General features: G+C 44.8%; 1 protein-coding gene across 1 annotated transcript; it reads left to right on the top strand.

Annotated features, from left to right (window-relative positions):
* Positions 1–13,799: 13,799 nt before the first annotated feature.
* On the top strand, positions 13,800–15,204 carry LOC147619728 (protein JINGUBANG-like). Its single transcript, XM_086772623.1, has one exon. The coding sequence runs from the start codon at positions 13,804–13,806 to the stop codon at positions 15,112–15,114; it is 1,311 nt and encodes a 436-aa protein (XP_086628749.1). The 5' UTR covers positions 13,800–13,803; the 3' UTR covers positions 15,115–15,204.
* Positions 15,205–15,853: the final 649 nt, after the last annotated feature.

Raw genomic sequence — 15,853 nt, 5'->3', positions numbered from 1 at the left:
TTCAGGCATGTCTACATCCAACGTAAACATTCTGCCCACTCTGTTGCCTTTTGCAACCAACCTGCACTTGTCTTTAAAGTCTTCGACATAACACCCATCAGGGTTAAACCTAGCCTGCAAACCCTACTCAATCATCTGGCCAACTGAAACCAGATTCTTTGTTATGTTCGGTACATGAAGTACATCTACAAGGTACTTCACTTTGCCATCCTGCATAGACAATGGCACATCTCCAATGTGGGCAATTGGATGAGCAGTGTCATCCCCTGTTTCCACAAAACCTGGTCTTTCCGGGTTTTTCATCTCCTTGAACCACTCCCCATGACTCGTCATGTGGTTCAAAGCGCCTGAATCCACATACCATACATTATCTTTTTGTGCTGCATCAACATTTTCAGACATGGCATTCACAACATGCTGCATAACAAACAACCTTTCATTATTCTCATTATTTCTGCTTGAGGATGCATAGTTGTTTTGCTGCACTTTCCCATTTTGCATGTCAGCCTGCTTCTTATAACATTTTGACTGCACATGTCCAGGCTTACCACAATAATAGCATTCACGTGTATCATTATATTGCCTTTGCCAATTTCCATGGCCTCTTTGACTCCCCCTGCCTCTGAATTTGCCTCTTCCACCTGCGTGTTGTTGATTCTGGGACTGTTGTTGCTGCTGCTGCTGCTGGCCATAATTTTGATTACCTGTTCGGCCACCTCCTTGACCGCGTCCACGGCCTCCTCTACCTCTTCCTCTTCCTGAACTCGTGTAGAAGGCCTATTGCTCTGAACTGTTTTTGCTTTGTGAAGACTGTTGGTCTTCACCCAAGCTCTTCTCTTCGATAATCAGCATAGACACCAAATCTATAAAGTTGGGAATGTTTTCCCAAGTTTGAATGGACGTCTTGAACGCCTTGTATTGTGGCCCGAGACCACGTAGACAGACTTCCACCTTGTCATCATCATCTACTGACACACCAATAGATGCAAGGGATTCCACAATACCCTTTATCTTCAGCGCATAGTCATTCACAGACATGCTCTTTTTCTCCACAGTATGAAGTTCATTCTTCAACTGTATCTTACGTGCCTTGGTGTTTGTTTCATAAAGCTTTACCAAGGTGTCCCACGCCTCCTTGGGGGACTTGGCATCCTGAATGTGCCCAATCATGGTGTCCTGTATACTAATGGAAAGCCAATACATAACCTTCCTGGCTCCTTGGTTCCAGTCTTTAAATTCTTTCACATCTGCAGCAGTTGGATTTATATCCGGTATCTCCGGTGCCTCTTCATGCTCACCTTCTATGTAGTCCCAATAGCCTTTTCCCATCAGGAAATTCGTCAACCTGAACCTCCAAGCATGGAAGTTATTCTTGTCAAGCTTCTCAGCCACAATCTGTGTTATGCCATCATTAGACATCTTGCCAAACACACAATTTTACCAGAACCTGCACTCTGGTTTTTTCTACACAAATGCTGTATTTTCTGCACAGCGGTACTGTAGTACTCTCAAATGTCACAACCAGTGACTTCAATGTGCATACATACACCCAATGGCAACTGTAAACCTCTTTGCAGCACCCACAGTGTCTGCACAGTCAATCTGTCTTCCTGCAGTTCTTAAAACAGAGTTTTGCAGAGAATCGATGACTTACCCGCAGTGCTCGAAATCGCTTGCTTTCTGAAAAATGGAGGTCCAGACGCGCCCGAAACGCGTTTTCGGCCTGAAAATGTCAGTCCATAGGACTATATAGTTGCCATGTAGCTTCACTCCCGCGAAGAAAGCTCCTCAATCGGAGATCGTTTGCCGGTGCCTCCCGTAGAGCTCCCAGTCACCAACACAAATAGGGAAGAGTAGTTGAAGCTCTTACCCTCGTACCGCTTCCTGTGGTTCTCTTGCTTGCAGCTCAGCCCTTAGCACGAACCAGGCTCTGATACCATGAAAAGATGCAGGGGGGAAGAGAGCTTGAGCTCTTGCAAGCACACACACACACTCACAAAACCCTAATAGAGAACACACAAGGTGTGAGAGGCTGAAAATCTTCTTCTTCTCTACTCAACACTCAACACACCATATACAAGAATAAGAGTACACCCAATATGAAAGGTACTCAACCAATACATACACGGGTTCTCTATAGTGTGAACCCAACTAAATGAGCTGGCGCTATAATTATGCCAGTCTCTAGAATGGCTGTCACACAGCCTGTCATCCCACTGGCCGCATATCTCCCATGATCTCACCAACCATGCCAGTGGTGTAAGTGTGGGGCCTATCCCCCAGGCGGGTCATCAGTGGCCACCGCCTCACTAGACGAGCTCGATATCTCAACAAAAAGTAACATCGGATCCATCTCTTCATTCAGATGAAAGACAGCAAGGAGTCGTTTAAGGGTAGGGGACACGTCAAGGCAATCAATGTTTCTGTGTGGTAGATTTGCATCAAGAAATCAAATGCATTGATGTTGAGACCTGTGGGGATCTCACGTACCAACTCTCTCCCACTGCATATAGGAGGGATTGTGAGGGTTGATCAAGAGGATTCTATGTTCTCTAGAGGGTGGAACTTCACTATAGAGAATGTCTCCGACATTACTTATGAAATACTATTTGATGCTTTTACTATGATACTACAAAAGAAAGTAACAAAGAGAGATACGGTTTCTCGGGCTGGTGTCTCATCAAAAAGATCAAAAAAGTCAAAGGTACAATAGAGGTAGCCACAACTTTAGAGACTGGGGGATCCACTCTGACCATTTCTAACCCAAAAGATCTAGTTAAGAAAGGAGAAAAGTAAAAGGATTTCCCTTTAGGAGGGATGGAGTAGTATGCACAATATTTTCCTCTGGGTTTATATACTGAGTATGAAATCCCTGTGTTTCGTAGCACCCAGTCACACTATATGTCGTCCCATGGACATTATCAAAGTAGAGGAAATTTGTGGATGGTTTGCTGGAAAGGCAAACAACCCTTGTTCATGTGCGTATCTAATGCCTGTCAAGCTGATTTCTGAAGGGATACACGAGCCACTAGCCAAGGAAGATATAAGGGAAGGGGATGTTAAAAAATATGCATATTGGATCATAGATGGCCAGCATTCTATCTATGCTGTAAAGGCAATTGTATCAGAGGATAATCTTGATCTAAGCTTACTCTACTTGAGAGATGTTTATAGGTATCGAAAGGCTCGGATTGTTGTGAATGCACCTCCAATAGTGATGGTGGCCATCTCCTCCAAGATGGAAAATCTAGAGGCACAAGCATTATTCACGAAGTAGCCATATAGTGACATATTAAAGCACTTGAGAAGCCAGTACGAGCATTATAAAAAGCCTTCAAGACCAGCAGTTAGAGTCCCAAAGGGACACCCTTCTCGAGTAAATTGGGATGTAAGTCATTGTATCTTATGTTTTTTAATCTTGTTTTCAAATAGCTTTTTTGATGTACTAGAATTGGAATTGTTTTGTTGTTTATGTTCTGTTCGTTTTGTGAGTGATGACAGAATTTCTCTTCGAGTGCCGAATCATCAATGGGTGCCTACTTTGCACAGAAGTAGGCACACATGGTTACATGCCCCGACGACATCTTCTATACTTGGCTATAGATTATAGAAGATGTCAAGAGAATGGCAAACTTGGGGGAAAGAAGCCTAATCCATCTCATTTCAGATGCTTGTGTGGTTTAGAAGAGTATGTGATCAAGCTTATTCAAACAAAGCTTTTGAAAGGGGACATCTTGCTCTTGAAGGGGGTTGCAGACAAGGAAAAGATCGACATGATTGATAGAGTGATGCTACTGAAGCAAGATAAGGTTTTGCAAGAACAGCTATTGCTTCAATTCAACAATGTTAATGATTCAAAGAAATACAAGTACTGGCAAGAGCTAGCTTCAACTTATCACATTAATGATAGTGTCTACCATGTGCTTCATCGAAAGTGTGAGCCATGGATAAAGGCAAGATTGCAAGTTGGTAAGATGAACTTGGAGTTTCCATCACAGATGCAAAGGGTTACATACAATGGATTGTTGCTGTCAATAGGGAAGAGCAGGTTGTGACTGATCTGTTGAAATATACAAGTGAATAGGGTGTGTGCGGGAACAAGCCCTTGGTTAGAGGCTGTAAAAGAGAATCTATAAATGTGAGAGAACCTGTGAAAAGGTGAGAAGAATCTATTAGGAGAGAATAAAGGGTAGAATGAGAAGATTTAGGAAGTGTGGAGATATTCTGGGAGAGGTGGAGAGAATCAAGCAAAAGAGGTGGAGTGAATCAAGGAGAAATCAGTGGGATTAGATGCTTGGATGTAAACTCTATAAATTGAGGCATTGGCCTAATGAGAACTTGCTGGTTTTTGATTATCCATGCCTACATTAAGCTATCAGTTAATTGCTCAATAATTACGTCTTAATTATTATCTAATCACTTTGTTAATGATGTTGATTCTAGCCTTTGATCCACTATAGCTCATCACATTGCTGTAATTTTAACATGGTATTAGAGCCAAGCCTAGAATCCATCAAGTTTATGAGCCCATTATCTAGTTAATTAGGCTTAGTAGATTATTAAGAAATAATCAAATTTTTAGTTATTTTCAAGAAGCTTTCTATACCCCCAGCCAGTGGAGGAGCTCCCTCTCCTTGTAGGCTCAACATTAGCCCAAACCCTTCTAGCCCAACACAGCTACCTTATTGCTGCTCTAGCTCATCAAATCAGAAGCGCAAACCACCAAGAAACGCAATCGAATTTCACTACCCTTGTCCTCAAAAATAAGGCAAGAGGTAAGACCTCCCGCATAGATTTGGGTTTGCATTGCATAATGACACAGCATAATGACACAACAAGATAAACATCAAAATCCCAAAAGAACTGTCATGACCCCAAGGCCTCATATATCCACTGTTTTACTTTAAAATGCATCATAGTGCATGTAATAGTGGCCATGGGGGCATCCAAGCATGGCCCAAAGGCCATTCTTGCATGACCCAAGGGGCCATGGGTGCATCCAAGAATGATCCTAGGGCCATTTGTTTTCATGCACAACATGAGGAAGAATGGCCCTACGGCCATTCTTACATGACCCCAAGGCCTCAAGGTCATTTCTAGGATGGCCATGGGGCATCCAAGAATGGCCCCAGGGCAATTCTTTTCATGCACAAGAGATAGAGGAATGACCCCAAAGGCCATTCTCGCATGACCCCAAGTCCTCAAGGTGATTTTGGAATGGCCATCGAGCTCCCAATAATAGCCTCCTTCCATGCACAACAGGTGGAAGAATGGCCCTAGGGCCATTGCATGACCCCAAGGCCTCAAGGTCATTTTGGGATTGCCTTGGGGGCATCCAAGAATGGCCATAGGCCATTCTTTTCATGCACAAACAAGTGGAAGAATGGATCTAGGGCCATTCTTGCATGACCACAGGCCTCAAGGTCATTTTGGGATGGACATAGGGCATCCAAGAACATAGGGCCATTCTTTTCATGACCCCATAGGTGGAAGAATGGCCCAAGGGCCATTCTTACATGACCTAAGGCATCAAGGTCATTTTGGGATGGCCATGGAGGCATCCAAGAATTGCCTAAGAGGCATTCTTTTAATGCACAACATGTGGAAGAATGGCCCAAGGGCCATTCTTGCATGACCCCAAGGCCTTAAGGTCATTTTGGGATGGCCATGGTGGGGAATGCAAGAATGGCCCTAGGGCCATTCTTTTCATGCACAACAGGTGTGAGGACCATTCCTACATGACCCAAGGCCTCAAATATCCACCATTATACTTTAAAATGCATCACAGTGCATAGAATAGTGGCCATGGGAGGATCCAAGGGCCATTCTTGCATGAACCCAAGGGGCCATGGGTGTATCCAAGAATGGTCCCAAGGCTATTCTTTTCCATGCACAACATGAGGAAGAATGGCCCTAGGGCCATTCTTGCATGACCCCAAGGCCTCAAGGTCATTTTTGGGATGGCCATGGGGCATCCAAGAATAGCCCTAGGACCATGGGATGGCCATGGGGCGTCCAAGAATAGCCCTAGGGCCTTTCTTTTATTGCACAACAGGTGTAAGGACCATTCGTATATGACCCAAAGGCCTCAAATATCCACGGTTTTACTATAAAATGCACCACAATGTATGAAATAGTGGCCATGGGGGCATCCCCAAGAATGACCCAAGGGCCATTCTTGGATGACCCCAAGGGGCCATGGGGGCATCCAAGAATGACCCAAGGGCCATTCTTGGATGACCCCAAGGGGCCATGGGTGCATCCAAGAATGGCCCTAGGGCCATTCTGACCCCAAGGCCTCAAGGTCATTTTGGGATGGCCATGGGGGCATCCAAGAATCGCCTAAGGGCCATTATTTTAATGCACAACATGTAGAAGAATGGTCCAAGGGCCATTCTTGCATGACCCCAATGCCTTAAGGTCATTTTGGAACGGCCATGGGGAATGCAAGAATGGCCATAGGGCAATTCTTTTCCATGCACAATATGAGGAAGAATGGCCCTAGGGCAATTCTTGTATGACCCCAAGGCCTCAAGGTCATTTCTGGGATGGCCATGGGGCATCAAAGAATAGCCCTAGGGCCATTCTTTTCATGCACAACAGGTGTAAGGACCATTCCTACATGACCCCATGGTCTCATATATCCACGATTTACTTTAAAATGCATCACAGTGTATGAAATAGTGGCCATGGGGGCATCCAAGAATGACCCAAGGGCCATTCTTGGATGACCCCAAGGGGCCATGGGTGCATCCAAGCATGGCCCTCGGGTCATTCTTGGATGACCCCAAGGGGCCATGGGTGCATCCAAGCATGGCCCTTGGGTCATTCTTTTCCATGCACAACATGAGGAAGAATGGCCCTTGGGTCATTCTTTTCCATGCACAACATGAGGAAGAATGGCCCTAGGGCCATTCTTGCATGACCCCAAGGACTCAAGGTCATTTTTGGGATGGCCATGGGGCATCCAAGAATGGCCCTAGGGCCATTTTTTTCATGCACAAGAGGTGGAAGAATGACCCCAAAGTCCATTTTTGCATGACCCCAAGGCCTCAAGGTGACTTTGGAATGGCTATGAAGCTCCTAGTAACGGCCTCTTTCCATGGACAATAGGTGGAAGAATGGCCCTAGGGACATTCTTGCATGACTCGAAGGCCTCAAGGTCTCCTTCCATACACAACAGGTGGAAGAATGGCCCTTCCATGCACAACAAGTGTAAGCACCATTCCTACATGACCCCAAGGCCTCATATATCCATCGTTTTACTTTAAAATGCATCACAGTGCATGAAATAGTGCCCATAGGGACATCCAAGAATGGACCTAGGGCTATTCTTTTTCATGCACAACATGAGGAAGAATGGCCCTGTGGCCATTCTCGCATGACCCCAAGGACTTAAGAAGGTCACTTTTGGGATGGCCATGGGGCATCCAAGAATGGCCCTAGGGTCATTCTTTTCATGCACAACAGGTGTAAAGACCATCCCTACATGACCCCAAGGACTCATATATCCACTGTTTGACTTTAAAATTCATCAGAGTGCATGAAATAGTGGGCATGGGGGCTTCGAAGAATGGCCCAAGTCATGCAAGAATGTCCCTAGGGCCATTCTTCCATCTATTGTGCATGGAAAGAGGCCGTTACTAGGAGCTCCATAGCCATTCCAAAATCACCTTGAGGCCTTGGGGTCATGCAAAAATGGACTTTGGGGTCATTCTTCCACCTCTTGTGCATGAAAAGAATGGCCTTAGGGCCATTCTTGGATGCCCCATGGCCATCCCAAAAATGACCTTGAGTCCTTGGGGTCATGCAAGAATGGCCCTAGGGCCATTCTTCCTCATGTTGTGCATGGAAAAGAATGACCCAAGGGCCATGCTTGGATGCACCCATGGCCCCTTGGGGTCATCCAAGAATGACCCGAGGGCCATGCTTGGATGCACCCATGGCCCCTGTTGGATGCCCCCATGGCCACTATTTCATACACTGTGATGCATTTTAAAGTAAATCGTGGATATATGAGGCCATGGGGTCATGTAGGAATGGTCCTTACACCTATTGTGCATGAAAAGAATGGCCCTAGGGCTGTTCTTTGATGCCCCATGGCCATCCCAAAAATGACCTTGAGGCCTTGGGGTCATACAAGAATTGCCCTAGGGCCATTCTTCCTCATATTGTGCATGGAAAAGAATTGCCCTATGGCCATTCTTGCATTCCCCATGGCCGTTCCAAAATGACCTTAAGGCATTGGGGTCATGCAAGAATGGCCCTTGGGCCATTCTTCCACATGTTGTGCATTAAAAGAATGGCCCTTAGGCGATTATTGGATGCCCCCATGGCCATCCCAAAATGACCTTAAGGCCTTGGGGTCATGCAAGAATGGCCCTAGGAGGGCCATTCTTCCTCATGTTGTGCATGGAAAAGAATGGCCCGAGGGCCATTCTTGGATGCACCCATGGCCCCTTGGGGTCATCCACCAAGAATGGCCCTTAGGTCATTCTTGGATGCCCCCATGGCCACTATTTCATACATTGTGGTGCATTTAAAAGTAAAACCGTGGATATTTGAGGCCTTTGGGTCATATAGGAATGGTCCTTACACCTGTTGTGCATTAAAAGAATGGCCCTAGGGCTATTCTTGGATGCCCCATGGCCATCCCAAAAATGACCTTGAGGCCTTGGGGTCATGCAAGAATTTACTTTAAAATGCATTACAGTGCATGAAATAGTGGCAATGGGGGCATCCAAGAATGGCCGAAGGGCCATTCTAGCATGACCCCAAGGGGCCATGGGTGCACTAAAGAATGGTTCTAGGGACATTCTTTTCCATGCACATGAGGAAGAATGGCCCTAGGGTCATTCTTGCATAACCCCAAGGCCTCAAGGTTATTTTTGGGATGGCTATGGGCCATCCAAGAATGGCCCTAGGGACATTCTTTTTATGCACAATAGGTAGAAGAATGACCCCAAGGCCTCAAGGTCTTTTTGGAATGGCCATGGAGCTCCCAATAATGGCCTCCTTCCATGCACAATAGGTGGAAGAATGGTCCTAGGGCCATGTGTGCATCCAAGAATAGGCCTAGGACCATTATTTTCCATGCACAACAGGTGGAAGAATGGTGCTAGGGTCATTCTTGCATGATCCCAAGGCTTGAAGGTCATTTTTGGGATGGCCATGGGGCATCCAAGAATGGCCCTAGGGCCATTCTTTTCATGCACAACAAGTGTAAGGACCATTCCCACATGACCCCAAGGCCTCATATATCCACCGTTTTACTTTAAAATGTATTACAAAGTGCATGAAATAGTGGCCATGGGGGCATCCAAGAATGGCCCTAGGGCCATTCTTTTCCATGCACAACATGAGGAAGAATGGCCCTAGGGCCATTCTTGCATGACCCCAAGGCCTCAAGTTCATTTTTGGGATGGCCATTGGGCATCCGAGAATGGCCCTAGGGCCATTCTTTTCATGCACAATAGGTGCAAGGACCATTCCTACATGACCCCAAAGCCTCATATATCCACTGTTTTACTGTAAAATGCATCATAGTGCATGAAATAGTGGCCATGGGGGCATCCAAGAATGGTCCTAGTGCCATTCTTTTCCATGCATAACATTAGGAAGAATGGCCGTGGGGCCATTCTGGCATGACCCCAAGGCCTCAAGGTCATTTTTGGGATGGCCATGGGGCATCCAAGAATGGGCCTAGGGCCATTCTTTTCATGCACAATAGGTGGCAGGACCATTCCTACATGACCCTAGGGCCTCATATATCCACTGTTTTACTTTAAAATACATCACAGTGCATGGAATAATGTCCTTGGGGGCATGGAAGAATGGCCCAAGGGCCATTCTTACATGACCCCAAGGGGCCATGGGTGCATCCAAGAATGGTCCTAGGGCCATTTTTTTCCATGCATAACATGAGGAAGAATGGCCCTAGGGTGCATCCAAGAATGGTTATAGGGCCATTCTTTTCCATGCATATCATGAGGAAGGTCATTTTGGAATAGTCATGGAGCATCCAAGGATAGCCTCTTTTGATGCACAACAGGTGGAAGAATGGCCCTAGGGCCATTCTTTCATGACCCCAAGACCTCAAGGTCATTTTGGGATGGACATTGGGCATCCAAGAATGGCCCTAGGGCCATTCTTTTCATGCACAACTGGAAGAATGGCCCATTCTTGCATGACCCCAAGGCCTCAAGGTCATTTTGGAATGACTGTGGGGCATCCAAGTTTTTGCATTCACGAGCACCATTTGCGTTTCTTTGAGTCGTTTGATAAGCTCCTCTAGCCTTTGAATCTTTGCATCCTTCTCCACATTCTCTGCGAGGATCTCTTTCATTTTATCCTGATGATGTTTTAATTCATTCTTGACATTGTAAAAGGGTGAATTGTGATGCTTGCAATTGAGATTGGAGAATATGGGTTTGCCAAGCTCCACTTGTAGTCAATCTTCTGCAGTATCCTAACAAGCCAAGCTCTCCTCCACCAACAAATTGCATAAAAGATGATAAATCACGCAAAGGAGGGTTTTCTCTTAATGGAGGGTCAATTGGATAGAGACGCCCATCAACCCAAAGATCTACATTTTTTTCCTTAGCTATCCTACAAGCTTGGACAGATTGTGCATCAGTAGGATGGGTTTTTTTAGAGCTGCCATACTCTTCAGGAATACGAATGTGTAAATCAACCTTCCATTTTCTAGCTTCACAAGGGACTACACACACAGCTTGCAAAGGCTCCATAGAGCTAAGCAGAGAGAGAGAGAGAGAGAGAGAGAGAGAGAGAGAGAGAGAGACTGTTAAAACTTTGCTGTTGGAGGTTTGTTGTTGGAGGTTTAACATAAATCTGTTTTTCTAAGTAGAAAATGATATTTTTGCTATAAAAATATACTAACATAGAGTTTTTCATCAATAAATTACATTTATGAGAAAAAATAAAAAATAATAATTTTTGGGGCTCCCACAATTTCGGTATCTCATGGTTCCTGACAGTTAGTTATGTTTATGGGACTTGACAGTTAGTTATGGATGTACTGCCTCCTGACAGGCTTCTCACGTGACCCTTGAATTACAAGCTTTTTGGAGGAAAAATTTTATTTTCATTATACATATTGGTTGGGTGGTGTTTTTTCCACCTCAAAATGCAAAAAAATAAAAATTTTTACTTTTTGGGACCCACCTAAATACGAGAATGTTTTGCTGATGTGGAAGGGAGATATGGTGGGAGTTAATGAGAAAGGAGATTTCAAACTGACAAGAAAGATTCAATTTGTAGAGATTGAAGATAAAAAATTCAAAAAGTAAGAGAGAAAGTATGAGAAAAGCCAAAAAGTAAGAGAGAGAGTATGAGAATATTCCCTTTAAAAAGTGAAACTAGGGGGTTATGGCTGATGTGGCGGCAAGGTAAAAAAATAGGGGTTATCATAACCTTTGTCTCCCTTAAGCCCAACTTTTTAAGCTCTAATCCCTTAAAATTAGGAATCCTTAATTAGGAGGCCCTTTTTGGGTCCAAAAAATTCCTAATGTATTTTTGCCCCTTAAGGATTTCCACACCTCTCTAGAAAAATGAGCTTATGGTGTGAAATTTTTACAAATCAACTCAGAAGTGAGTGGAGTTTGGAAATTTGGAATCTACTCTTCGATAGCTTTCCAATGATATATAGCATGATGGAAAATTTTACATATTAAGGAAGTCCCCAAATTGGTGATGACATGGCATGTTACATGCCACATCATCACCAATTTGGGGACTTCTTGAGTGTGCAAAAATTTCACCACCATGAGTCCATATTTCACCTAATGGTGTGTGTAGCTAGGTGAAATCCGTGTGCGCGACCAAGTAAGGGAGTGAGGGAAGAACCCATGAATCTAAATGGGAAAAAAAAAGTTATCCGAGAGAGAGAGAGAGAGAGAGAGAGAGAGAGAGAGAGAGAGAGAGAGAGAGAGAGGCCTACATATAGATTGGGTAGGGGTGGAGCTTGAAAGGGTAAAATTATAATATTAGCAAAGGGTGTGTGTATTAGTAAGATAAAGATTAGACCTTTAATCAATGCACTTAAGGAGAGAAATACATTAGAAAAGCATCAAATAAATGGAAGACAATTTGGGAATTAAGTCAATATTAGATAATTTGGAAAAAATCTCATATTTTGGGAATTTATCACTCCATTTAATTTTGAATGTATCTTAAACATGCCAACTCCAAATTTGTCGGAGATTGTAGATCTAGATTCTACTCTTCAAGATCTTTCCATGATATGTCACAGGAGGGGGTTTTGACAAAAATTTGGACAAGTTCACCATCATACCATTTTTTCAAATGGGAATGGGATTTTTCCCAAATTATCTAATATGGTGTTAATTGGATATTCCTACTAAGTTTCAGGTATTTCTTTGGAGAGTATGTATGGGAGATCTTCCTCTAGGGATCAAACTGGTGCAGAGAAACTTCACTAATGGGTGCTGTTCCAGCTGCAAAACTGCTTTTGAAGATGGGAAACATGCCTTTTGGGATTCCCAACTATTAGAAGCACTTGGTCTAGAATTGGTAGATGGGTATATAGTTGTACTGGGATGCATGGACAATGGGAGGACTGGCTGCTTGGAAAATGGGCATCCAATGTGAGGAGTATGCTGATTCTATTTTTAACATAATTAGATTTTGTTGTCTTTGAGAAATCTAGAATACCAAGAACTGTAATGTATTTCAAGAAGTTATTGATGTAGGGATGGATGTGACAGGACTCATGTACAAATGTGTTCATGTGTTGGAGGTTGAGATGGCGCACATGATTCAGGCACTGTAGGCAACCATATCTTGACTCTCTGTATGGAAGGGGAAACATTCAAGCATACTAGGTTGAGCCTAATCAATTGCTCTTTTTGTATTCAGGTGTGAAACAGAGTCGAAGCCAAGGGTAAGATCAATAAAATTTGGTCCAAGGACTAAAAGATGGCATCAAAAAGAAAAACAGGTACCTTTGTGGCCTTGATTGAGAATCCAGTTGGTACCAGACCACTTTTCAAAGCGTGGTTCAAAAAGGGGGATGTCTTGGAGCAACAGTCACCTAAAGGATGCACATCTGAGGTTTTGATTGAAGCTTAATCCAGCTTGGATATCAAAAATCATGGGAAAATTCCTCTTTTGTATTTGAAGATGAAAGATAGACCTTGATTTGTAACTTGTTGAACAGGGCGTGAAGTATGTTAAATCAGGGATAAAGATGTAAATGCAGCCTTTTGGTACATAAAAAAAAGCATCACCTTTCTTTCAATATACTCGGAAAGGTCGTAGTTGAGATCGTAATGACTTTCCGTAAGTTCCGTAAACACGTTTAGGGACGATGTTTTCTGTTGCGGGACTTTTCAGCCCTAAATTGCAACGCTACTAGGAATGGAAGCGCACCGTGCTAAAGCAAACACTCTGCACGCAGCACGGTATTGACGAAAGTGGAAGCGATCAGATTTAAAAAATGGTGGATGGATAGATCGTCTCCTTCAACGTTGATAAAATGCAACAAACGTGTAGCCAGCTAAACCAACGAACAGGCGCGGCAGATGGGGTTGCCGGTTTCGCGGCACGGTAACGGGGTGGACATACGACACGTGCAGAGGTTGGAAGATTATAAAACCGTCTCCCGAACAGTACGGTGCTACGTGGCGCCGACCTGTTTTTTCTATGATGATGAGTTGGCCAACTTGAGAGCGATCTGGGTGGGCGCGCAGTCGTCGCCGCGCATGCCAGTGATTAAAACGCTGCTACATACAGCATGCAGCCTCACAAGCAGAGACCGATACAATGATGCACAACCCTCTTTCCAATTGTTTGCTTCGACCCCGCTCCTCGTATCATCGGCACAGGCGCTCTTGCTCATCCCCTTCATCTCTCCTCACGCTACCGCCCTTACCCTCATCTAATGATCATGATCATGAGATCAATTCTGATGCCAGCCTTTCCTCTCAACCAGCTGCCAGCCATCGGACGTCCTTCGAGTCTCCCTTTCCTTCACCTTTCTCACTCAACGTGCCCCTCGGCACCGGCTCCTACCTTTCTACCCTCACGCTCTCCATCCACGCCTCGTCCATGTCCCTCTTCGGAGACCTCATTTACACCGGCCTCCACTCCGGCGACATCCTCGTCTTCAAAACACCCAAGCTCCCGGAGTGCGCCCGCTTCCGCATCGGCAATGTCGCCGTGAAAGCCCTCCTTGTCACGGACGACACAATCTTTTCCGCCCACAAGGACCATAAGATCAGGGTTTGGCGCCGCCCAGATGCCGCCGGCATCCAATACAAGCTCTTCCGGACGCTCCCCACCACCGCCGATTACCTTCGGAATCTTATCGTCAGCAAGAGCTATGTGCAGATCCGTCGCCATCATAAACGCCTGTGGATTCAACACGTGGATACCATCTCCGCCATGGCAGTGGCCCACGACGGCAACAACACCGTTCTATACTCCGCGTCGTGGGACAAAACCTTCAAAGTGTGGAGCCTGAGCACCATGCGCTGCATCCAGTCTGTCAAAGCCCATCACGACGCCATTAACGCTATCGTGGTGAGTTCACAAGACGGCTTCATTTACACCGCCTCTGCAGACAGCACCATCAAGGTTTGGAAAAAGCTCCACAAGCTGGTGCCGGTTGCCACACTGGACTGCGCCCACACGTCATCCGTCAATGCGCTCGCCTTACGGCCGGACATCGGCATCTTATACTCTGCTGGATCCGACTCCTCCGTCAACGTGTGGCAGAGATCAAAGGAAGGCGCCAAATTTGCCTTGAAGCTCACAACCTCTCTCCGAGGGCATCGGCTTCCTGTTCTTTGCCTTGCTGTGTCGGGACCCTTGATGTGCAGCGGCTCCGCCGACAAAATGATACGAGTGTGGAGAAGAGGGTCAATTGGTTCCTACACTTGCTTGGCTATTCTCAAAGGGCATAACGGCCCTATCAAATGTATAGCCATATCCATAAGCAGCTTAAGAAGCAGCTTCGTGTACAGCACCAGTTTGGACTCCACAACGAAGGTCTGGTCTGTGATCTTTGACAAGGACGACAACTGTACTATTACACCAGAGTTTACTTCGTTAAGATTAGCGTTGATGGATTAGACACGTTCAATCACAAGGATCTATAGAGCAGCAGAGTCTAAGTTTCGCCTTTCCTTGATACAATAATATTCAGCAATACATTGGTTTTAACAGCTACTTTGGTACCATTGATGGTCCTTAGAAGTCATTCTTCAAATGCCAAAAAAAATTCAAGCATTACAAAAACATAGCAACTTGAAAACCCACATGCACCCGCACTTGCATGCACACACACAAGTCTCCCTCTCTCTCACACACGTGCACAGGCACATGCACATTACCATGCCATGCAAACAAACACACGAGCAAGAGATAATGTGTTCAATGGGGAAACACCCATTTCACACATTTCATGGCCCATCAAGCATGCTGCATTGGATGTCTTCAATGTAGACACCTCCAAAGTTAACAAACCTAAATCTTTCATTGAGCCTCTAGGAAAGAATCAAATCATTGAAGGATTTGGCACTTGGGATGATGATGATCATTAAGTTCATGGTCAAGGGTTTCCCTTCACAAGATGTTGGCATTACTGGGGTTGCTGCCCTTAAGCTATCATGCAATTACAATTTAGGTGTTTTGTGGATAGAGCTTTTATCATCTTTTTATATGCTTTCGAAATATTTTTTTCTTAGGGACATTTTTTTGTCATAAGAAATGGTTATCATACTTTATTCTCAAAACCCCCATTATTTATGACTAAATCCTATGGTTGTATAACATCTTGGGGTCTTGCCTTTTATTTGAAGCATGGATGCAC

The sequence above is a fragment of the Cibotium barometz genome, chromosome 32, assembly GCF_041138505.1.
Source record: "Cibotium barometz isolate CiBa-2024 chromosome 32, ASM4113850v1, whole genome shotgun sequence".
NCBI classification, from domain to species: domain Eukaryota; kingdom Viridiplantae; phylum Streptophyta; class Polypodiopsida; order Cyatheales; family Cibotiaceae; genus Cibotium; species Cibotium barometz.
The sequence above is the reverse complement of the archived record's forward strand: the minus strand, read 5'-3'. Positions and strand labels throughout refer to the sequence as shown.